Source organism: Hirundo rustica, chromosome 6 (genome assembly GCF_015227805.2).
Source record: "Hirundo rustica isolate bHirRus1 chromosome 6, bHirRus1.pri.v3, whole genome shotgun sequence".
NCBI classification, from domain to species: Eukaryota; Metazoa; Chordata; class Aves; order Passeriformes; family Hirundinidae; genus Hirundo; species Hirundo rustica.
Window position 1 is genome coordinate 39017549 of NC_053455.1, and position 23582 is coordinate 39041130.

General features: G+C 57.8%; 1 protein-coding gene across 6 annotated transcripts; it reads left to right on the top strand.

Moving 5' to 3' along the window:
* The first annotated feature begins 34 nt into the window (after window positions 1–34).
* On the top strand, window positions 35–23454 carry LARGE2 (LARGE xylosyl- and glucuronyltransferase 2). Of its 6 annotated transcripts, none has more exons than XM_058421182.1 (16): window positions 35–96; window positions 5510–5670; window positions 16808–16974; window positions 17261–17517; window positions 17900–17982; window positions 18234–18361; window positions 18783–18950; window positions 19105–19209; window positions 19469–19581; window positions 19693–19818; window positions 19956–20111; window positions 20220–20383; window positions 20661–20939; window positions 21275–21421; window positions 21553–21748; window positions 21859–23454. In XM_058421182.1, the coding sequence occupies exons 3-16, from the start codon at window positions 16857–16859 to the stop codon at window positions 22054–22056; spliced, it is 2238 nt and encodes a 745-aa protein (XP_058277165.1). In that variant the 5' UTR covers window positions 35–96; window positions 5510–5670; window positions 16808–16856; the 3' UTR covers window positions 22057–23454. The 6 variants fall into 6 exon arrangements, with proteins under 6 accessions (XP_058277165.1, XP_058277168.1, XP_058277166.1 ...); XM_058421183.1 differs by lacking the exon at window positions 35–96 and adding an exon at window positions 111–145; XM_058421184.1 differs by lacking the exon at window positions 35–96 and adding an exon at window positions 4336–4371.
* The last annotated feature ends 128 nt before the right edge of the window (window positions 23455–23582 follow it).

Genomic DNA, 23582 nt, shown 5'->3' on the forward strand with positions numbered 1-23582 from the left:
CAGCGCGCCCCGCCCCGAGCAGCCGAGCCGGGCCGAGCGCCGAGCGGGCGATGGGCGGCGGGGCGGGGGTTTGAAGGAGCGGCGGCGGCCGGGCAGGTAAGGGCGGGCCGGCGGTGTGCCGAGCGGGGCCGCGGTTTGCCGCCGGGTGAGGAGCCGGGGTGCGGTCGGTTCTGGGGGCTCCCGGGAAGGAGTCGTTCCTGGAGCGCTGCGGCGGGCGGGGGTCTGCCCACCCGGGGTCTGGCGCTCCGCGGGGCGGCTGCGGGCGGTGTGCGGGGTACCGGCCGCCCGTCGGGGGCTGCTCGGGGGAGCTGCCGGCGCTGGCTGCGGCGCCGGTAAAAAGTTCCCGGTGGCGCTGGGGAATGAGAGCGGGCGCCGGGAGCGGCGCCTGCCCCTTCGTCACCCGCCGGGGAGCGGCGTGCGGCACCCCGCGTCCCAGCCGGAGGCTCCCACGGGCACCTGGGTCGCTGCTTGCCCGGCAGTGGGGAGCCTCGCTCTGCACCTGGTCGGGGCTCTGCGCGGGGAAGGGTGAGGCGTGACCGAGGAGGCAGGGACAGCCGCGCTCCGCTCGGGGCTGAACGGCCCGTGCCCACTCGCTGGGGAGGTGCTGCCCTGGGGGCGCGGAAAGCTTGGGGGCTCTCGGGGACGGGGGCTTTCATCCTCGCGTCCGTGCGTGACGGTGTCCGTCCCCGCCCGGGGCCGGGGGGACCGGAACGGGGAGCAAAGGGCGGTGGTCGGGCCGTGCAGTGGGAGCGCTCCCGGAGCGCACGCAGGGCTCGCACGGCCCCCGCTGCGCTCAGGGTTTGCCGCACTGGCACGGGTGTCCCCGTTCGCAGGCGGGAGGAGGCGCGGGGCCCGCCTGGCTGCAGCCTGTTGCAGAAGCGGCTCCAACCTGTGCCCGGTCCCGCGACCTTCCTCCCTCCCTCCCTCCTTCCTTGCCGTGCCCTGTCCCGGCTCTGCCTCCCGCTCAGCCGAGGCTCCTGGCCAGCGCCCCTGCCCGCAGCCCGGCCTGGCTCCGCACGCTGCCCGGGGCAAAGATCGGCGGTGCCCGCGGGCCAGGAGGCGCTTCGTGGCCTCTCGGGTGCGCACAGAGCCGGGCCGAGCCGCCCCTCCTTCCTCCTGTCCGGTTACCTCCGCACAATGGGCACAGTGTGTGCCTGCGGCTTCCTCGGCGGGAATTACAGTTGCATGGGCAGGCACTTTATCCTTTCTGATCTCTCCTCTTCCCCCGAGGGTTTGTTTTCCAGCAGGCTGAGTTCAAAAAGGGCACGAGATACCGCTGGCAAGCAGTCTGGCGCTAAACAAACCTTTTTAGTCAGAATCACATGGATTAGACCCAACTTTCCATTCACATGCAGTGCTACCTGCGAGTTTCTCTGAATTTCACGGTGGCTGGGCTGCTAGTGTAAGTGCGAAGGAGGGTGAGATAGCACCCGAAGCCCGTGACAGAGGTCTCCAGCACAGCTTACTGGGGTAAGTGTGTGCTGCTGGTGACTCTAGGGGCATATCCAGTGCAGACTGCCAGAGCTGCTCTTCTTCAAGGAGATGCTGTAGCTCTGCCAGACAGCAATGTGAGAGCCGGCTGCCTAGGCGTCTGCCAAAGACACCTTGTCTTCAGCCAGAGGTGAAGCTTGATGCACAAAGTCCTTGGGCTGCTCTGAACAGCACAGCTAGATTCTGTCCCTGGGCAAGGAGCATTTTGGCAGATGCTTAGTCTTCACCCCTTGCCCCCAAACTCTTTCCCACCATCGTGTCCCTTTTTGTTCATCTCCTGCTTGCAGCAAGTGGGTTTGGAGGACAGTTTGAACAGCATCATGCTGCCTTTTTATGGTAAATATGTTGCAAGGGAGCACTGCTTCGGAGCAGCAGCAAGCCCATGAGACTAGCAAGGCTTAAATTGCCTTGGCTTATGGTGCCCATGGTGTGTGTGGCGGCAGGAGGTGTAAGGCTGGGTTGAGGGACTAATTTCTCTCTTGACTGTGCCCAGAATGATCTAGGAGCAACCCTTTCCTTAATGCTTACTGTCAGTCTGGGTGCTGAGGGCTTGTGCTTACTGGAAATCCTCCGGCTGTAACCGAGGCCAAATAGTTCCAATGCTCTAATGATGAGGGGTGCAGGCTCAGCACTAACGGTAAGAAAAGAAGCAAACCAAAAAAAAAAAAAAAACCCAAAACAAATGTTCTGCCAGCCCATCTGTGGGTACAGTGCTGAAGTCCAGCTTGCTTGGCTGCCAGTGTCTTGCTCTTTGCTCAGATCCATGAGACCACACCATTTCTGGGAAGCCTGACTTCAGGTGCAGCACTGCCACGGTTATTAGGCAGTTCATCCTAAGTAAGCCTCAAAACACATCTTTCAGAGTGCTGGGGTGAGGATGTTCTCCTACAGTGCCTACCAGGGCTGGAGCTGGGGAGCGGGATGTGGGAGGATACACTCAATATATTGATGCTTAGCTGTGTCTTGGGAGCAGGGTAGTTGGGGTGAGAAGTGGATATTCTCCCCAACCTTGTCTTCCTGATTACCCTCCCCTGCCAGAAGAGAGGTAGCCTGGCAGTATGAGGCCGGGGATGTGGATCTTTTTGGCTGTGGGTGAAAGCGAGCAGTTGTGATGAAGGATGAGATGGGCTTTCTGGCCCTCTCTTCAGGGCATCCCTTCCTGCCCTTCTCAGCTCTCACGCCATGGTCTGGCTATGTATTTTCTTTGCTTCTGGATGAGCTCAGCCAATACTTTGGGACAGCTAGGGATAAATTATGAATTGCTCCAAATAACCTGTAGATGGAAGTGTGTCCAGGGAGTATTTTAGTCCCTGTTACATGAACCCTGCCTAAAATGGAAGGCCTCATTCACTCATGATATCCCACTGGACGCCAACGTCTTTCAGGAGAGCTCCAGATCTCTGTCCAAATGAGGAGACAAGGGCAGTGAAGCACACCAGGTTCTGAGCATGGCAGTGCTGGTGGTGGTAGCTTGTACTTCTGATCTTGGAAAGCCCTCCTGGCTTGGACATGGCGGTAGCTTGTACTCCTGGTCTTGGAAATGCAACAGCTGGCAGGGGAAGCTGGTGGTGTAGTACCTAAGTTCCTGAAGTGTTGCTGTCACATCTGTTACTTGAAGCAGTAGCCTGACAGGAAGGGAAACCCAGGTCAAACAAGCTTAAGGGGCCTTTTAATAGGTGTTTTGACTTGGAGGCATTTTGTTGCTGTTCTCTGTCAGAGTGCCCCTGCCCTTCCCAGCTTAGCTCAGACTTGGCATCTCTGGAGAAAGACTTTTTGGCTTCCCAGGAGGAGCAACATGTCTGGCAATGTGTGCAGAGCCCTGCTGCGAGATACTGACTGCCTCCTGCCTTTTCCAGAAAGCCATTTAGAGCCACAGATTGTTACTTGGATAACTCCCTTCCCTGATTCATTAGCAATGTGCAATCTCTCCTGTAATACTCAAATCTGCCTGTGCCAAGGGCTGAAAGGGAGAGGCCATGTCTTTTAATAACCGTGTGATGCAGTTGGAAAAAACTTTTGGACACGTAATTCTCTGGTGGACTGAGTTGATGGAAACTCTCCAAGGGAGGGATACAGCTGGGCCCTGAGGGAATGGGCACTGCAACTGCTTTTGGACATGTGAGGGGTAACTGCTTGTGGTTTCTGACCTTCCTTTCCCCCAGCGTCACCCTAAGCTCCCTGACCCCACCTGGAGAAGGCAGCAGACCTGGAGGTCGGTCCCACCACGCTGCAGATCTTGCAGGTGCTGTGTGTGGTGCTGTGTGAATAACTGCTGGTGGCTGGGTTGTGGCCATATGATGTGGGCTCCATCCTGGAGACGAGGCTCTGGCCACGTGCAAACGGGAACTCTGCTGTCCCCAGTGATGCTGTGGTGGGTCCCACTGGACAGTGCTGCTGAAGGGGCCTTTGCTTTTTGAGCTCTTTGCTGTTGAAAGTACTCAGTGTTGTTGCCAGCAGCTTCTGCTTCCTAGCCCAGGTGGTGGCTCTTACCTGCTGAACTGTTTCCTGGAAATATAAAGCTCTGGTAGCACCTGGGTGTGAGGGCTGTGGGGTGTATGCCAGGAGGGTTTGGCACTCGGGTTCCTACTGCTCCAGAAGTATCCATCTCTTGAGTTTCCCCTCTTAGACCCCTTTGGTCTGAGCTGGGAGCCGACCGATCAGGACAAGCAGAGTGGGATGATGCAGGAGACAGATGTCTGTTTACTGACATGTGCTGTAGGGTCCATACACGTCCTCTCTCACTGGCTGCCACCTTGTAGCCAGAATCTGATGGAGACTCACAAAGCAGAAGTGTTGTTGGGCCTTGTTGCTGAAGAAGGGTTTTGCTGAACAGTGCAGTGCTGCACTTCACTCTTGGAATCGCTGGATTTCACTGTTCAGGTAGCAGCTGTTGTTACTATTTTTTATTTCCAGCCCTTGTTGGGATTGATGTCACCTCCCTTCTGTCGTATTGTGCTGTGCCAGGCTGGCCTGGGGTTTGCTGTGGCTAGAGGGGTGCAGAAATACAGCACACTGCACACTTGTTTCTCCATCTGGGCTTTTAAAACAGGTGGGACAGACCAGATACATGCTTTTAGTAGGTTTTTACCTGCTTTTAAGGTCCTGCTCCTGCTGCATCTTAGAGCAGCGATGTGTGGATAGAGGGCCTTTAAAACAAAATTCCCAATTCTTCTCCAGTTCCTTTGCCCCAGCACATTAGTATGTCTGTGCTTCTGTTTTGGGCTTTCTCCTGATAAGGAGCTGAGAATCCTTCTAGCCTTCTGGGAGAAGGGCTTATCCATCTCATCCTGCAGTTGTGGAATGTGTGTGCCCAGCTCTGTGGGAGTTGGAGGAAGGGGGTGCCCTGGCAAGATCCCAGCAGAGGAAGAGGATTTCCTCTGAGGAGGAGTAACATGTGCAGACTGCTCTGCTCTCTTCAGCACAAGTTGTGTGCGTGATGGGTTTTTTTGCCTGCTTTCTCTCTCCTCTGCCTTTGCTCCTTCTCTCTCCCTGTATGCACCTATTTGGACGGACTCTCTTGACTGCCATTGTGGGGCTGCCCAGAGCGTGTCCCGGGGGCTCAGGTTACTGGACACGAGAGTTAATCCCTTTATTGCCTCACAAGTTAGACGCTTGCTGCTGCTATCTTGTTTGGGAGGGGGCCAGAGAGCTTGCAGATCCCTCCCCCTTCAGCTCCTGATCCTGCTGAAGGATTGGTGCGAGGATTCGCATGTGTTGCGATGGAACATGGTGGCTGTGGCTTTGCCAGCAATTCTGGGGACGTGTGCACAGCCCTCCTTGCGTGGGGGGAATGTGCAGTGAACTGGGACTGGGAATATGCAGCATGCAGGCAGTCATTCTCCCCTGGGCTGTCTGGGTAGCCTTGGGTGACACTGAGCCACGCTTTGTGACAGGCTGGAGGACAGGGACAGGACCAAGGTGTTGGGTGCTCTTTTCTGTGACTCTCAGATGTGCAGGGGCCTGTCCTCAGAGCTCTCCTTTGCAGCAGCTCTTCACGTGACTGTCTTTTGGGTTTCAGGTGACAGCAAGCTCCAAAACTCTCAAGTACGGCTGAGATGTCTTATCTGCCCTTCAAGCTGAGAATCCTTGGTTAGAGAGGGGTCCTCACGGGCACCACCAGGCCGTGCCAACTTCTCCAGCTGTTCCTAGCCACTCCTGCAACATTGGCAGCCTTCAAAGGTTAGTTATCATGTATGTTAAGTAGATGGTTTACATGTGGTTGCTCCCTTGCTGTTTTAGTGCTTCTAAATCGGTAAACGGGATAATTGCATGGCAGAAGGGTTTGGCTCTCTGGGTATTTGGGACTTGTGGGAAGCTCTGGACAGAACACTGGCACTTGTAAGCCCCCACAGCCCAGTTCTCTGGAGGGAAGGACCAGATTCTCCACATCAGTCCTTTGAATATCCCATCTCTGTCGTTGTTCACCTGAGTGTGCATGTCTGGATCATTCTCCCCGAACAATACTATGGTCTATTGCTTATTTCCTGTGTAGCGGGCAGTAAGTCGCTGGGACCTGGACTGAGGAGCTGGGACCATCTCCCTGGGCTAGGGTAAATGGGAAGACCTCCTTCTGAAGGCTGGGAGTTTGTGCTGGCATTGTTCTGTCCCAGCAGCTTCTTTTCCCTCTGTCCATGACATCAAGTGTTTCTTTGGGGCCACTGTTCCCAGTGGCCACCTCTCTCTCCCTGCCCCTCATTAGTGTAGGGCTTGGCATGCCAGCAGGAGGGAGCCTCAGCATGTCTACGCCTTGATCGGATTTGTCAAGGCTCCTTCCCTTTTCTTCCTGTTCATTGAGGTCTGAAACAAAGCAAACAGAGGAGAGGAATTCCAAAGAATAGGAGTGAGGGAAGAGAGGAACGCTGGAGTGACAGGCTGCCCCTGCACACACGCACCCCCTGCCTTGGTGTGGGTGGGGCAGAGCTGGTGGCAGAGCGTTTCGGGAGGGGAGGCCATTCCTTGGCACTCCTGTTCCCAGCTCTGGCACCAGCTGCCTTTCTCTGTGCTGTGCTGTGCTGTGGGGCTCCTTTCCTCACTGCTCAGGTAGCTTCTGGAGCCTCAGGCTTGCTGCCTACTCTGCACGGGCACGTGTGCCTGAACACAGCTCGAGGGAAGCGGGGCATTATTTGAACTGCTCTGTTTGTCTTGGGCTGTGGTAAAAGGTTTCCCTCTTTACCTGTGTCAGGAAATTTTCCCCTGCCAGGCAGATCCAAAGAAGCCCGACACGGAGCTGAACGTCCTGCCTGGGTGCCAGGGCGGTGAGGCTCGGGCACCTCCCCATCTTGGAGCCAGATAAGTGCTGGAACAAGGCTCTTTTGTGCAGACAGGTGTGTGAAGTGGAGACAAACGTGCTCTGGCACTCATACTGTTTCCCAGGAGGCAGGAGGCTCAGGAGGGGAGTCATGACCAGCCAGACAAAGCTGCCACAGGTAAAGCTTTGTCCGGTCGATAGATCTCCTTGTTCCCTCCTTTGCCATCCCCAGGCCATCACATAGTTTGCCCTTCATCCTGCCCCTGACCCTCCCATAGATTGGATCAGGGGAGGCAACAGGATGCTTAACAGCCCCAGTATGAAGCACTTGAGGTGAAATACATTCCTGCTAGTAACACCCTCCTCCTTGCATTTAAGTATTAAAGAACAGCCTTTAAGCCACAGCTTCTTCTTTCCGCTCTTTCTTCCTCCTTGTTCTCTACCTTCTGGCAATCTTTGCACTCCGTGGTTTAATTAAAGAGCAGAGCAAAGTGCTTAGACTCCAAAATGTGCAGATTAAGGGGTTACTAATCCTTTTCCTCAATGGGTGCTCACATCCTGTCCAGCCTGTTATCAAGCCTCTGTTCCCTGAGTGGAAACTTGGCCAAAATGAGACTTCTACCTCTCTTCCTGCTTGCTGCTCTGAGGAGGAAGGGCGAGGGGTGACAGGAGAACCATGGGGGAGAAGCAAAGCGAGCTGTGGGCTTACAGAATTCTTGAGGTAGGTTTATAGTCAACACTGGCTATCTTTGCTTTTTGTGTCCCATCGGGTTTTGGTGCTCCAGGAGCAATAAAGCAGGGGTTTGGTGTTTTTATCTTTGGGGGGTTTTTTGTTTGTTTTTTTTTTTAGTGCTGTCTTCCTATTCTGACAAAATAACCTCTCTGTCAGAAGAAGCAACTGCTTCCCTTTGTGCGTGTGCTTGTGTGTTTATTTGGGGGGTGATTTGGTTCAGGGCTGTGCATACACCCTCTCTTGATTTCCCAGGAGTCTCTTCTGTGCTCTTATTCCCAGTGTGTGCCCAAGTGCTGCAGCACTGCTGAAAGAGTGGGAGGCTGGTGCCTGGCAGTGGGTGCAGCCTGAGGCTGGTTGTGTTCTCATCTGGGGAGGCTGAGATCCCTTTACAGGACATACGGTGTCAGTGAGAAGGGCGAGGTGGAGTATTTGTGGATCCAGACTGGGGGCACCACCAGGGAAGAGGGAGTAGTGAGGATTAGTGTGGCGGGAAGGGTAAGATTCTTCCTGGAAGACCTGATCACAGGATGGTCTGAGCTCTTATGCTTCCCCTGGTGCAGGCTGGGCCCTGCACAGAGGTTGCTGTGGATTGCAGAAGATATGAGCTTTTGTCCTCAGCCACTCATTTGCTGCTTGGTTGAGTTGAGCTATGCTGTTTCCTCCCTGCCTTTGTCCTTTAGTGTGCAGGTTCAAGGTTTAGCTCAGCAGTGTGAGAAGCCCCAGGGACAGGAACACAAGGAGCAGCAGGAAAGGAGGAGGGCTAGTAACCAGTTTGGATGTTGGGAGTATTCTCCTTTCCACTGCCTGGCTTTGGGAACTGCCTCCCCTCTGGGATCCACTTCCTCTCCTTTTTTGGCCCCCATCAGTCACTCATTTCCAGTTTGCAAGATGTCCTATTTGGATTTTTGCAGGTAAGTTTTGTGTCTTAGCCTGGACAGCAGTTTTTCCTCCACAGTGTTGTCAGAGCCTCTTGGCAATGTGCAAGCTTCTCTATAGCTCAGAATCCCTTCTGGTCTTACAAAATGCCCAGGGCACCCTGAGTGGATGGCACTATTGCTGCTTAGAGCCTGCCCTGAGCCATTCTGCTTTGCTATTTATAGTGCAGCTGTTCCATTCCTGAGTGGACGAGCTCTGCTTTCAGCCTCGCTTGGGCACTGAGGGCATTGGTGCCAGGAATAGCTCTGGACAGGGAAGATACAGGAGTGGCTGCTTGAGCACAGCTCCCAGTTTGGGCTAGTCCCTTGTGGAAGAGGTACCAGGCTGCATCCCTGAGCGCAGCTGCTCTTCACACAGGGGAGGGATTGCCTTTCTTTGCTGGTCAGCGCCTTGCGTGTGCCTGGCTGCTGCACTAGAGTTTGGCACTGTGAGATGGAATTCGGAAGAGTTGCTCCAGTGACCAATACTAGCAGGACCAGTGAGGGACCCTGGTGTCACAAGCTGATGGCATGAAGCTGTATCAGCAGAGGATTAGGTTGGTTATTAGGAAAAACCCAGAGGGCGGCGGGGCACTGGAACAGGCTCCCCACAGAAGTGGTCACAGCACCAGCCTGACAGAGTTCAAGAAGCATTTGGACAAAGCTCTCAGGCACATGGTGTGACTTCTGAGGTTGTCCTGTGCTGAGCTGGGAGCTGGACTTGATGGTCCTTGTGTGTCCCTTCCAGCTCAGGATATTCTATGATTCTGTGCTGGGCAGTTGGCATGGGAAGCCCTGCTCTCCTAGCATGTCCTCCAAGCAGGGATAGTGACCTTGTGTGTCCTGCACTGCTGCCCACTGGGCTGCTGGATCCCTTGTGGTGAGGTACCTGCCATTCCCTGCACAGGGCCCTGCTCTCCTCCCCCTAGGACCGAGAGAGCTCGAGGTAAGGCCTGAAAGGAGCCTGCACCACAAAAAAAAAAAAAAATCAACACCCTCCTCAGCACGGGTGCTTGGGCAGAGCTGCTGCTCCAGCCTTTTGGCTCACAATGCTCTCAGCTTGTCTGGAGTCCAGAGCTGGACAAATAATTAATTGCTTGATTTAGTGCCCAAAATTAAAAGCTGGAAGGAGAAAAACTCAACATAGACAAATTTGAGAGACCCTTTATCTTTTCTTTTAAATGTAATGCAGCTCAATTACAAACAAAACAATGCAAAATGAGATTTTTTTGCTTGGAAAACAAAGCATTTTGTTTTTGTCCAGAACTTACAGTGAAGGAGCAAATAGCTCTGAGCTGTCTGGAAACTGTGGTTTTCAATCAATAACTATTCAGCCAAAAACACTTACCCAGTTCTGCTGGTAACAATGCACGGCAGGCACCTGACAGCCTGGCTCAGAGCCATGCCTCTGGCACCTCCCCAGAGGTGGATGGTGTCCTACCTCTTGTGAGCTTTTCCAGGTAGAGTGCCAATACGGGGTTGCTGGAGTTCCTTTGTCTCCTTTTTTTTCTGTAATTAACCTAATTAATTTTGCCTGAGGTGATGCAGACTCAACAAGCATGTACAGGGGGTGGGTTTGGCCTGTTGTGCTGGGATATGGTCTCCCTTGTCCCACCAGGGAGCACCACCTGGTGCAGGATGTTCAAGATCATTTCAGGGGAGCAGGAGGGTGTGAGGTTAGTCTCTACCCATGGGCACTGCTAGCTGGAAACTTGGGGTGTCAGTATGACACAGGATGAAATTCCCACCCCTTGCTGTATCGGCATGATGCCTGCCGGGTGTTCCAGCTGTGCTGATGGCAGAGCTGGACCTGGTGGAGGGCTTGCTGCAGGCTGACTTGGATAAAAGCCGGAGTTCCTGGCTGCTGCCCCTGCTCAGCTCTGACCCCAGGAACTGCTGCAAGCCCGCAGCAGTGAAAGTGTCAGGAAATGGCAGGGTGAACAGGTATTGATGCCCGTAGCACATCCGGAGACCAGGACACGGTGAACTTAATGGATTCAGAGCTGGTCATTAGCTGCAGCACAGACATCAGCAAAAATGCAGATAGTAGAAACCTAATCCCATCAGAGAGGGAAGGAGCTGGAGATCAGCTCCTGTTGCTCCTGTTTCAGGAAGCAGTTGGGGTCCTCCTGCACAGTGCCCAGGCCCGGTTCCTCCTGTGCCAAGCCGTGCTGGCCAGGGAGGCGTGTGGAGGAGATTTGATTCTGGACTCTGTGTCCTCTGTGTCTGTCCTCAGTTAGGCTTGAGCTTCACCAGGCCCAGGGAAAGGCAAGTCAGTGTTGATACTTCACCTGCTGAGTATCCTCTTAGCATCAAACCACTTGTAGTCTGGGCAGGTAAAGCTGGAAGCAGTATGGTGAACACTTCCTCTGTGAGTTTCTTGGGGGTCCTTCCAGCTTCTTGGGCTTAAGAGGAGTGGGAGCACTTGGAGACTGTGTTGCTGTCTGGGTGGGCCCCCTTTACTTTGCCTGAGAGTTGTGGCAAAATGCAGCTGCCCAGCTTGTAAGCAAGCACCGCAGGATGTCTGGTAGGCGTAAGCCTCCTACGCCACGCTTGCACATTCTGCTGTGGCACCGGTCCCCCCGCATGTGCCCTGCGTGCCCTCTGTGGCTCTGCCGGGCAGCTGAACCCAGTGCCTGGCTGTGGGCAGGGAGACTGACTTTGCAAAAGCACACTGTGTCTAGCAGGGCCTTGTGATCGGGGTCCCTGCCAAGAGGAGCTGCTCCCCTGATACATTCCTGGGTTTCAGACATGAAGAGGTAAGCAGCAAGTCATTCCTGTGTCAGACCCAGCCTGAGCTTGCTGGTTTCCTCTGGAAACAGGGAAACAGTCTGGTGACAAGAGTCTCTGCTTCAGCCAAGCTTGGAGCTTCAACACCCTTCAGAGACTTGTGGCTCCTCTTCCCCGAGTGCTGTGGTTCTGCCAGAGAAGGAGAAGATGGCTTTTCTGTGTGACCTCTGCAGAATAAAAAGCTGCACTCAGAGCGGCAGAAGGGTGTGTGTGGTAATCTTACGGGCCTGAGAAGAGCTCGATGTTTGAGAATGTGCTGTAACTGAGGCACAGCTGCCTGGTCTCCCAGGAGGATCCTTTCTGGGATTTTCTCAGCAGCCTGGTGGTGTCTGGGGGTAGAGGGGAGACAAGGATGCTTCCTCCTTTTACAGCATGTGTTGGTATCCAGCTCTGTGGGTGCTGCTGGATCCCATCTCTAGATTGTGGTGGCTGTTTTGCCAGAGGTTGCTCTTTCCAGGGAAATACAAAGGTGAAACTCTCACTTAGGGTTTGCTTGTCATAAGACTGTGGAGGGAGGGACGGCATGGTAATCCGGAGCATGGGGTTTTAAGCCCGTTCTGGCCAAATTCCATTCCGCCTCTGTAAATTCCTGCAGCTATCCTGCTCTGCACTGCCTGTGTGGTATCTGCCGGCTGGCACAGCCCCCTTCTAGCAGCAGCATTTCAGGCATGGGGAGCAGGACAGGGAGGTGACCCTGAATCATAAGGTGCTTTGTCAGATGGGTGCTGCAATACACACTTTTAAAGGTGATCTGCTGAATGAGCAACCAGCCTGTCCCCTCCCACCTCTTTGTAAGAGCAGATGTGATTTCCCCCCTGCGTTGCCTCTCTTCAAAGTACGGTGCCTTTTCTGAATTGCCAGTATGGCTGTGCAGCTCTTGTCACAGCTTTTGGGCCCTTTCTCACCTCCTGCAAACCTGGGAAGCTGTTGTGTTGGGCTTCTACTGAGGCACTCTGAGCAGGTCTGCTGAACTGCCACTGTTCCAAAAATGAGACCTGGGAGAAGAATTTGCAGTTTCTGTCACCTACAGCTAGGTGAGACAACAGGAACCAGGGCTCCATGAAATCACTCCTCTGCTGGTGGCCCTGAAGATCTGGGAATAGCCAGGCTTCCTCTTCACTTGTAATGCATGGTGAGGGAGGCAGTAGAGGGGGGCAGCAAGCCTGGGGCTGTCCCTGTGCCTCTCCAGGCCTCTGGCCTGGTACCCACAGTCAGTGTCGTTGTGCCTCAGCATCCCTCTGCAGGTACACATTAGCTCTAGAAGAGACCACAGGCTAAGACACCCACCCTACCATGGGCCTTGCTGCCAGATGTGATGTTGTGGGAAAACAGAGTTGCTCCCCTCTGTGCCTGCAGGGCTGGAGGAAGCATGGTAATGTGATGGCAAAATTTCCACTGCCAGCTCTCCCTAAACATTAACTGCTCACCTGATTATTACTGAGCCGTGGAGAGCGAAGGCCATTCAGGCTGAGCTGCGGGGCCTACAAAGAAAAGGGGATTTCCTGCAAAAATAGCGGATCTTGGAGGAGCGGAGTGCCAGCACATGGGCAGTTCTCAGGGGGCGCCTGGGGCAAGCATAGTGGCTGCACTTTCCCAGGAATGAAGGTTGCTTGTGCGTGGAAGGGTGGCTGGCATACAGCCAGCTTTGGGCTCCTGCCCACGCCTCAGAGGTTGGTGTGAGCAGGCTCCGGTGTTTGTGCAGCTGCCCAGCTCTGCTGCCATGACGTTCCCTGTCCCCTGGCCATTGCCCTGTGTTCACTGGAGGCAGGGTGTCCCAGGCATGAGACAGGACTTGAATCCTGCCTGCCCCTTCCCTGTATCCACTGTCAGCTTCTTCCAGCTAGAGAGGGGACAGGGGTGCCTTTTTCTGTCCCAGTGGCTGTATCCCCTGATCCCTGCTGAAGCAGGAGCTGCTTGCTCCTGGGAAGAATGTGGGGGAGGGAGGATAACCTGCTGTGAACAGCACTTCTGCCCCGCACCCGCGCTGGGGTTGGAAGGCGGCAGTATTGGGAAACCTCTCGTGTTACTGCTGGCTGCGCTTGTCTGGTGAGCAAGGAGACTGAGGAGGGAGGGCGGACAGGCCCCGTGCCGTGACTGCAGGGACGGGCGGAGCCGGGCGCTTTACGTGCTGTGCCATGGCTGCTGGTGCCCACTGTGCCCAGGAGCTGCTCCAGCCTTGCCCTCTGCTTGCTGTGCCTCTCATGTTTCACAGAAGAGGAGAGGCTGTGTAGCTGCCTTCTGGCTTGCCATCTTCACCCCCATGAACACCCTAAAAATGCCCCTGCCGTGCCCGTGCTCCCCAGCAGCCTACCTACTCCTGCCCCGGCTGGGTGTCAAAGCACTCGCTCTCGGTGCTGGGAGCAGACAAGGTATGGTGGCCGGGACAAGCGTGTGGAGAGGCTGTGGAGGGCTCTGGAGCAGGAGGCGGTTTCCTCTGCCGATGTGGTGCTGTTGGCAGTGGGCTGCAGGTCCGGACTGCTCCCAAAGCATGGGTGAGCCCTGCGTGGCCACTGCCTCAGCTGGAGCACATGATGGATGCCGTGGTGCAGGGGCAGGAGGGTTCGGGGAGCCGAGCATGTGTCCCGGGGCGGCTGGGGGAGCAGAGGGAAGGGCTCTGCCCTGCCCTGCCCTGCCCTGGGGGCCGCTGGCTCGCTGGAGCAGCCGGGCAGCTCAGAGGAGCAGCCGGGCAGTCCCGGTGTTTCCTCTCCCTGCCGGCGAGGGCAGGGCTGGGCTGGGCTGAAGGGCGCTGCCGAGGAGCCGCTGCCTGTTGTTCCGGGGCTCTGCAAGGGCAAGCAGGAGCTGCCCGAGCGGAGGGAGGTAAGCAAGCGTGCCTCCCAGGGCAGCCACCTGCGTGCTGCTGTGGCTGCGCGGGCAGGCCGGGGCAAGCCGCGCCTCCCCTCGCCCGGGGCTCTGGGGTGGGGGCAATTTCCATCGCACCGGAGTGCTGTGCGGGCGCTCCGCATCCCGGTCCAGTGCCTGCTGCCGCTCCTGGCCTCCTCCCACCGCACCCGGCGCTGGACACCCCCGGCAGGGGCTTCTCCTTCTGCTCCGGCCCCGGGCCGGCGCGGGGGGGTCGGAGCTGCAGGTAGAGCCTCTCTCTGCATAGTTAGCATTCCCAGCCCCGGCCTCCTGCTCCTCCTTCCACCATCCTGCCTGCTCCGAGTGCGCCGGGCAGGTCTGGCTGAACACTGCACCCTTTGAGTGAGCCCTGCTCTTCTGGGCCAGAGCGAGGACGGGACAGCAAGGGAACAGTTCTCTCCTTTTCAGATCCACGGTGGGGCTTGCACTCTGCTCAGCTGAGGGGCAAGTGCTCAGACGGTGGCCAGTATTCCTTCTCTCGCCATATTTTCATCCCAGGTAGAGCGTGGAGCTGCTCTTTGCCAGTCATGGGGAGAACAGGTGGGCTCTGCCACCATCCTGGGGCTCCCAAAGATCCCTCAGTGAGGACAAAGTCTTCTGCACCTGCCCCAGTAAAGGTGCTAGGAAGGGGGTAGATAATCCTGATGCACCCTTTTTTCACTGTGAAGGAGGCCTGGAAGTGGGAAGGGAGCTGGAAGGAGGATGGATTCTTCCCAATTTACTTTGGGCAACTCTGCGCCCCTGACACTGGGGGCTCTTGAGTAGAAAGCGAATTTAATCTCTTGTTTTGTTTGTTCTTTCTTCCTCTGAAAGGGGGGCCGGCGGGGTGTGCGGGGGGAGCTTGGGTTTGAGAGCAGGGAGGAGGGGGAAAGTGTCAGATCTAGAAGGGAGGAGTAAAGGGAGGACGGGGAACAGCAGCCCCGGGAGGGAGCAGCAGCAGTGGGCTGCCAGCCGGCTTGGGAGGCGCCGGGGAAGGAGGAGGCGAGGGGAGAGGCAGGTAAGGAAATCAGCGCCTGGGGAGAAGGCAAGCAGCCAGGTGAGGAGCAGGACAAGGGGTGGCAGAAGGGGGGGGGGGGGCTGTGAGGTGGGGGATGGATGGATCCTTGGGTGTTTCTGGGAGAGGTTTTGAAAACTGACTTGCTGCCGGTCCCATCTGGTCCCGCAGAATTGCCATCCTGGTAGTGTGCTCACATGCAGGCTGGGGACAGAGTACCATTCCTGCAGCGAGGGGCCATGGGGGCAGTGGGAGCAGGACTGCTGCTGCTGTGTGCCATCACCTAATCTCTCCTTTGTGCTAAAGTCGCTTTCCTGCCCCTCGGCTTCTCTGACTGCTGGGTGCTGGCTGTTCTCCCTGGCCTCTCCTCACCATGCCCCCCTGCCATCCCTCTCCAGCCTGGCCGGAACAGCCCTCCAACTTTGTGTGAACCTCAGCACGTGGGATGGGAGACAGGCTGGCAGCAGCATGTGGAGGCCTCACCGTGCCCAGCATGGCCCGTGGCTGTGGCAGAGAGAAGGGGTGTCTGGGCCTGCTGTGCTCCGTGTGTGAGCTCCCCCTTCCCTTCCCTGCCATGCCTGTGCTTGGCCTGCTCTATCGAGCACAAAAGCAGGTCAAGCCCGGGCCTGGCTTGCAGGGAGCTGTGATGCCGGTAGATAACTTCTCCGCCAGGAAAAGGGGTGCAGCTCTCAGGGGCCGTGCCCGCTGCCGCGGGAGCTCAGCTGGGTCCCCGGTGGGCCGGCCATGCCCCAGCCCTTGTGGAGCCTGGGTATCCCTCTCTGAGGGTGGATGGGGCCATTCATCTGCAATTCCTCCAGCGAGCTGGAGCTTGCGCCCGGCCCCGGGGGCCGCGGGGAGGGTCGGGGACGGCGGTGTGTGTTCTCCTAGGCTCCAGCCCCCGCGGCCCCATGGGCATCTGCACATCAATGGGCTCCGGCGGGGCGTGTGCAGGGGGAGCAGACCCTAATCCGGCCCATTCAGCCCGACGGCAGCTTTTGTTGTCCAGATGTGGCTGCGGAGCGGCGGGCCGGGGCGCGGAGCGGGGACAGGCGTGTCCTCCGCCGTGGGCTCTCTGCCTGCCCGGGCACCGGGCTCCGCGGGGAGCAGCGCTCTGCCCCTCGGGGCAGCGTCCCGCCGGCGGCGGGGGAACGAAAGCGGCCTGGCACGCGTGGAGAGCCGCAGGGACAGGAGGCTGCCCCGGCCGCCCGGTGCCTCTGCGGCCGGGGAGCGACTTTCACCGAAGTGCCGGGGGTTTTCCCATCCAAGTGGGCGGGCGGCGCTGGGGTGCGGGGGTTTCCCGAGCCCCCGGCCCCGCGTGGGCCGCGCTCCAGCCGAGGCGGCGGGGTCGGGGCGCGGGCAGGCTCCGGGACCCGCCGCCCGGCTCGGAGGGGCTCTGGGCATTATTACCTCTCCCCTTCTCTGTGAGCCCTAGGCCTGTGGGATGGCAGGGTGCAAGGCACAGAGCTGGGGTAAAATCTCATGGAAACCTCCTTCCTATCCCTATTCCCCTCCATGTTTGAGCCCCGCCCCACCCCACCCCAGGCTCTGCAGTCTTGTCCGGATGGCGGGACAAGTCTTGGGGGGGGAAATGTTGCATCTTAGGCAGGAGTGTGCTGTCTGGAGGGGTAATGGGTGTCAGTTCTGCTGGTTCGGTTGCCCAGGTACGGTCCTGGAGGGAGCAGATGATGGAGCAGGATGTCCTGCTCAGATGCTGGCACACATGGAAGCAGGCTACTGGTGATACCTCCCTCTTTTTCCCTGTTCCTCACCGGCTCTAGGATGCCAGGGCCAGCCGGACTCGGGTTGCCCACCTGATCCTCGTTGCCCATGTCCTGCCAGCACATCATGTTGCGCTCTTGGCGCATGAAGCTGAAGTTGCTGCTCGCCACAGTGACCCTGGCCATTCTCCTCTCCTGGCTCTACCTCTTTGTGGGCAGCCTCGAATGTGAGTGAGTCCTTCTCGTCCTCCTCAGATCAAGGGATGGTCCGCAACAGAGGGTGGGCAGTGGGGCATTAGGCCTTGGGGTGGTTGCTCTGGCCATGCACGTCACCGCAGGTGTATCTGACTTGAGGACATCTCCAGGGACGTCTCTGGAGATCAGGAGAGCAGAGCTGAGATGTTGGCTGGGCACTTGTGAGGCGTGCTGGGCCCTCTCAGTTGTGGCTCTGCCCCACCACTCGCAGCTGGGCTCTACTGGCCGTGCCCTTTGCATGCCCCATCTCTTCCGCAGATGGCCGCTTCCTCCTGCTGCCGCCCTGCCTGGGCGAGCAGCCGAGCCGGGATGTGGAGCGGGAGGCGCTGGCCTCGCGAGTGCGCAGGGTGGAGGAGGAGAATCAGCAGCTCCGCCTGCAGCTGGGCCAGGCTCAGGCGGAGGGCGGCGATGGCAGCCCGCAGTGGGGGGCTTCTGCCGAGGACAGAGACCCCGCCGGGGGCGAGAGGAGCAACCACACGGCCTGCCCCAAGCAGCGCACAGTGCACAAGTGTGAGGTGGGTGATGGCACCAGCACGGTGGCGGTGTGGATAGGGAATGTCGGATGGGAGGCCGGGACCCCGTGGAGCATGGATGTATGTGCGACTCACCTGGCACCGCTCTCCCGTGTTCTGGCCGTGCTGGGGCCTCATCCTGGCTCTCCACCGTGCTCAGTGGGTGCGGGTATCTTCCTTCTCCAGAGAAGACAGGAGGAGTGGCAGCAAGACTCCTGCTCCCCCTTCTGAGTTAGGGGCCTCCTGCCTCTCTTTGGGGCTCCTTCTGCATGGGAAAGGTTGGGTTTTGCAGCCTCTCCCTGTAGCGTGGTCCCAGGGAGGAGCTGGTGGGTCCTGCAAGGACGGGATGCCCAGTCTCAAAAAGGCACCGTTTGTCTTTGGGCAGCTCCTTCACGTCGCGATTGTGTGTGCTGGGCACAATGCCAGCCGGGACGTGGTCACCCTGGTGAAATCCATCCTCTTCCACAGGTAATGGGGATGTGTGGGTGCCAGAGGCCTGCTGGTTGGGGTTCTCAGATGACCTGATGCAGGCTGAGGGGCTCTAGGACCTTTCTCTGCCCCCTGAGCCACTGCTTAGAGGGACAGAGGGGAATTTGTTTCCCCCAGAGGGTTTTTCCCATTTGCCCCCTCAGCTGATGTCTGTCCCATGAGAGGGATGGGGAACTGTGTCCTCTTCATTCTGCTGTGATGCTGAATCTTGCTGTGCTTGCCCTTGGCAGGAAAAACCCCCTCCACTTTCACTTCATCACGGATTCGGTGGCCCACCAGATCCTCCAGACGCTCTTCCAGTCCTGGATGGTGCCTTCCGTCCACGTCAGCTTCTACAATGCCGATGACTTGAAGGCAGGTGCTTGCCCTCCCCTTGCCCTGTCCCAAGCCAATGCTTAGAGGGCCAAGGGGTGCAGCAGAGAGTGGGTGGAGGGTGGTTAACTTTTTCTTGCTGATCCCTGGCTCACCCCCTCCTCTTTCTGGGCTTGCTGCTGGTGCTGCTGAGAGGGGAGCACAAGGCTGGTACTGGCGGGGTGGGGAGGTGCCTTGCAGTAGCAGCGCCTCTGTGGCAGAGCCGAGTGCCCCAGTGAGACACTGCGGTCCTGATGGGGGCTCTGGTGGCTGGAGGAAATGCTCCAGGCTCGGCTGACTCCTCGGCTCTGCTTGCCCTTCGGTTGCTGGCCTCCTGTGCATGGGGTGCCAGGACACACAGCTGTCCTGCCCAGGCAGGGGAAGGGCATGGCCATGCCCAGCCCTGAGGTGTGTTGCCTTGCAGCCAGAGGTGTCGTGGATCCCCAACAAGCACTACTCCGGCATCTATGGGCTGATGAAGCTGACACTTACCAAGGCACTGCCCTCCAACCTCTCCAAGGTCATTGTCTTGGACACAGACATCACCTTTGCCACCGACATTGCTGAGCTCTGGGCTGTCTTTGGAAAGTTTTCTGGTGAGGACAGGGTGTCCTTGGGGCCCGGCAGGGCCTTGGGTGCTGGGCTCAGGGTGGCAGTGCCTGCCTGCCACAGCACCAGCACGGTGGGTTTGCTCGGGCCCTCTGAACCAACAGCAAGATGAGGTGTGTCTGTGTCCCTCTGTTTCCTCAGAAAAGCAGGTGATTGGGCTGGTGGAGAACCAAAGCGACTGGTACTTGGGCAATCTGTGGAAAAACCACAAACCGTGGCCAGCCCTGGGACGTGGCTTCAACACGGGTGAGTGTGGGCTGCCAGGGTGGGAGGTGCAGCCTCATGGCACGGGCAGCTGAGGTGGCACTTGGCACAGGGAGACTGGGAGAGGCTGAGGTAAAGTAGGAGAGTGGTGGGCCCGAGAGGACTGCTGCAGCAGGGTTGTGTGGGTGGGCACAGAGAAGTGACATGTCCCCGGGGCTGAAGGCATGCAGGCAGCTGTGCCTCAGCTCTGTAGTGGCTGGGTGATCTCTCTGTGACCCAGTTCCTTCTCTGGCACACTCAGGGGTGATCCTGCTCCTGCTGGACCGCCTGCGTCGCCTGGGCTGGGAGCAGATGTGGCGGCTGACGGCGGAGCGGGAGCTCATGAGCATGCTCTCCACCTCGCTGGCTGATCAGGTAGTTCCTGCTCCCTCCTCTGTGGCAGGCTGGTCCTTCTGCATTCCTGTAGCACTGCTGGCACGGGGGACCTTCCCCAGCCACCCGTGCACTCACCTTTCTCTCTCCTAGGATATCTTCAATGCGGTGATCAAGCAGGACCCATCCCTGGTGTACCGGCTTCCCTGCTTCTGGAATGTGCAGCTCTCTGATCACACCCGCTCCGAGCAGTGCTACACTGAGCTCTCAGACCTCAAGGTGGGTGGGGTTGCCACTTTTGAGACTGGGCAAGGCCTGAAGGACAGGCACTGGAGGTCCAGGGAAGACAGCATGGGGTCTGGGGGCTCGGGGACCCTGGTGACTTCCCTTACGTGGGGTGGCACACTGCTGCTCAGGTGATCCACTGGAACTCGCCCAAGAAGCTGCGAGTGAAGAATAAGCACGTGGAGTTCTTCCGTAACCTCTACCTGACCTTCCTGGAGTACGACGGGAACCTGCTGCGCAGGGAGCTTTTTGGCTGTGCCAGTCCTCCCAGCCCGCCCAGGGACCAGGTGAGGCTGGCTGTGACTCTGCCCCCAAGCCCAGAGCTTTGTGTGGGCAGAGACCTCACGCAACCTCCCCTGGGGTTCCTACACTCCCTCACCTCCGTGCTGTTGCAGTTGCAGCAGGCGCTGGAGGAGCTGGATGAGGACGATCCCTGCTATGACTTCCGCCAGCAGCACCTCATGCAGCACCGCATCCACCTGTTCTTCCTGCAGTACGAGTTCCTGGCCTTTCCCAACCCCACTGATGTCACCCTCGTGGCCCAGCTCTCCATGGACAGGTACTTGCTAGTAGGATGGTGGGAGGTTGGAACCCACCTCCACTCCTCTGAGCAGGCTCCACAGCTTTGGGGCTACCAGGGAATCTCATTTCACCATTCTCACGCCAGCATTTGGCAGTGAGGAACGGCACCCCAAGCCGGGAGCATCAGTTCTTCCCGCTCCCTCCTGAACCGGGCGTGACTGGCACGCGGCTCTCTGGTGGCGCCCGGTTCCGGGTTTGGTTCGAAGGTGCCGCAGGGCAGGTCTGCTGCTCAGGCTGTGCCCTCTGCTTCCCAGGTTACAGATGCTGGAGGCCATCTGCAAGCACTGGGCAGGCCCCATCAGCCTGGCGCTGTACATGTCGGACGCCGAGGCGCAGCAGTTCCTGCGCTACGCCCAGGCCTCCGAGGTGCTGAGCGCCCGCCGCAACGTCGCCTACCACATTGTCTACAAGGAGGGGCAGTTCTACCCCATCAACCTCCTGCGCAACGTGGCCTTGGCCAACACGCAGACGCCGTACGTCTTCCTGACGGACATCGACTTCCTGCCTATGTACGGCCTCTACGATTACCTCAGGTGAGGCTTTTTCCAGCTGGCTCTTGCTCAGCCTGCTGGGTTCCCCAAGCACCAGAGTTTTCAGGAAAGGCCCTGGGCAGCAGTATGCAGTATGCAGAAACTGTTTCCTTTGTGTTCAACCTTGGAGCCCTGCCCCTACTTTTGTCGGATACCGGTGGATGCAGGGGGAGCTGTGGCTGCGAGGGTTGCCCTGTTCCTGCGTGGTAGCGCTGCAAATTCTCAAAACCCATTAATATCCCTGTGGAGTGGTGGGTAGGCTGGAGGGGCTGGGGAAGGAGGCTGTGGCCATGCCTCACAGTCAGGGAGGCCTCACACCCTTCCTCTACTACCTACAGGAACTCCATCCAACAGCTGGAGCTGCCCCAGAGGAAGGCAGCGCTCATCGTGCCGGCATTTGAGACCCTGCACTACCGTCTGACCTTTCCCAAATCCAAAGCAGAGCTGCTCTCCATGCTGGACATGGGCTCCCTCTACACCTTCAGGTAGGGACTAGCACATCCAGGCGGAATCCAGCTGCGTACCCTTGTGCCTTGGGGCTGTGCACCCCCTGTCTCAGAGCGGGTTTGCAGACCCCCTGCATCCTCTGCTCCCTCATTTCTCTCTCTCCCCGTAGGTACCACGTGTGGCCAAAAGGCCACGCCCCAACGGACTACGCCAAGTGGCGGACGGCCACCGTGCCCTACCGCGTGGCGTGGCAGCCAGACTTCGAGCCTTACGTTGTAGTGAGGCGAGACTGCCCCAAGTATGACCAGAGGTTCGTGGGCTTCGGCTGGAACAAAGTCTCCCACATCATGGAGCTGGATGCGCAGGTGGGTGAGGGGGGAGCGGGAGGTGCTGGGGGCTTGCGGCTGGGCAGTGACACGGTGACACGTCGGTACCACCGAGCCGAGGATGCTAAGGGCTGCTGCTCTATCCCCAGGAGTATGAGCTGCTGGTCCTGCCCAATGCCTTCATGATCCACATGCCCCATGCCCCCAGCTTCGACATCTCCAAGTTTCGCCTGAGTGCGGGGTACCGGGGCTGCCTCCAGACGCTGCGGGAGGAGTTCCACCAGGACCTGTCACGGCGATACGGGGCTGCTGCACTCAAATACCTCACAGCCGAGAGAAGCCTGTGATGCCTGGACAGTGGGTGCGGGGTGCAAGCAGCACACTGGAGAAGGGAGGGTGCAGGGCCTCCCTCCTGCCCCTGCCCACCGCCGCGGCCCAGCCCCAGGGAGCGCAGTCAGCAGCACGGCCTCTCCAGCCCACCAAAGGGATGCCTGTAGATAGGATGGAAGACACCAGCTGCGAGAACAGCAGTGCCTGCAGGTCAAGCTGCTGCAGCCTTCCTGTGTTACAGGGGAGCCTTCCCATGCCAGGGCCCAGGGCTGGAGTCTCCTCCCTTCCCTCTTTTAGCGGATGTGGATTCCCGGTCTTCATTAGCTCACCTCACCTTAAGGCCTGGCTCCTCCAGAGATCTGGGAGCTGTACCCTGTTCTGCCTCTGCTCAACGGTCCCAGGTCTCAGTCCTCCACACACCCCTCCGGGGGTTTTGGTGAGTTGGAGATGAGGTTGTAGAGCAACCCTTTACATTCTCTGTGGAGCAGGCTCAGAGGAAGCCTCCTAGCCCCTGGGAATACTGTGAGTAGTTGGATTCTTGGTTCAAACTCAGATCAAGGCTGGCTGGTTAATGAGCGGAAATATTATTATTATTCCCCCTCTGTATGGCTGCAGTCTCCAGTGGAGCTGGCCCCGTGCAGGTGGTGTGGGAGTCACCCAGAGCAGGATGAGCTCCCAGAGCAGGATGGGCTGTCCGCTGTCCCCGGCAGTGAGCTCCCAGGATGGATCTGCACCTCCCAGCTGGGAGCAGCCGTGCTGGTGACAGACGCTGTCCTGTGCTGGTATCGCCCCACAGGACAGGGCTGCCTACCACCCCTATGGGCCAAACAGCAGCCTTGGGGCCAGCACAGGCTGGGAGAAGCTCCTGGTGGGGCCCACCCTGCTCCTCCCCAGCTCTTGGCAGCGCAGTTGTTGCCATCAACAATCAGGGATGTGGCTGACACTGGACAAGACCATAGCTGAACACTGTGGCAGGACCCCCATGCTGGGAGCAGCTTGACTGGACACTGTTCTACTGCTATCACACACTGGAGCACAGAGGATGCATTGCTTTCCTCACACTATTTAAATTATTTAATACTTTCCTCATAAGAATTCAGTAATTGGGGTGTCTGGGGTTTTTTTTGTTTGTTTTTTTTTGGTTTTTTTTTTAATCTTATCTTCTTCCCAGATGATTTTGCTGGTGGCCTTGGAGGGTCTCCAGGCCGGTTGCTGCTGCATTCTCCACTGTTCTCTTCTTAGCTTTGCTCTGGGCTGCAAGGGCCAGCTCTGTACAGGATGAGGATTTCCGTCCATGGTGGGAGTGGCTAAGAGGAGCCATAGAAAGCGTGGGGTATGGAAAGGGCACAAGCGCCTCTTGCTTATTCTCTCTTTTTAATTTAATTTTTAAATTAAAGCTTTTTTATTCTTTTTCACATTCTTGTTAAAACTGCCTGGTTATTAATTTTTTTCTGCTGTGAGCCTGCACACAATAGAAGGGAGGGAGGGGAGGCAGCAGGAGGAGAGCAGTGGAGTAGCCCGAGGCACACAGGTGCCGTGCCAG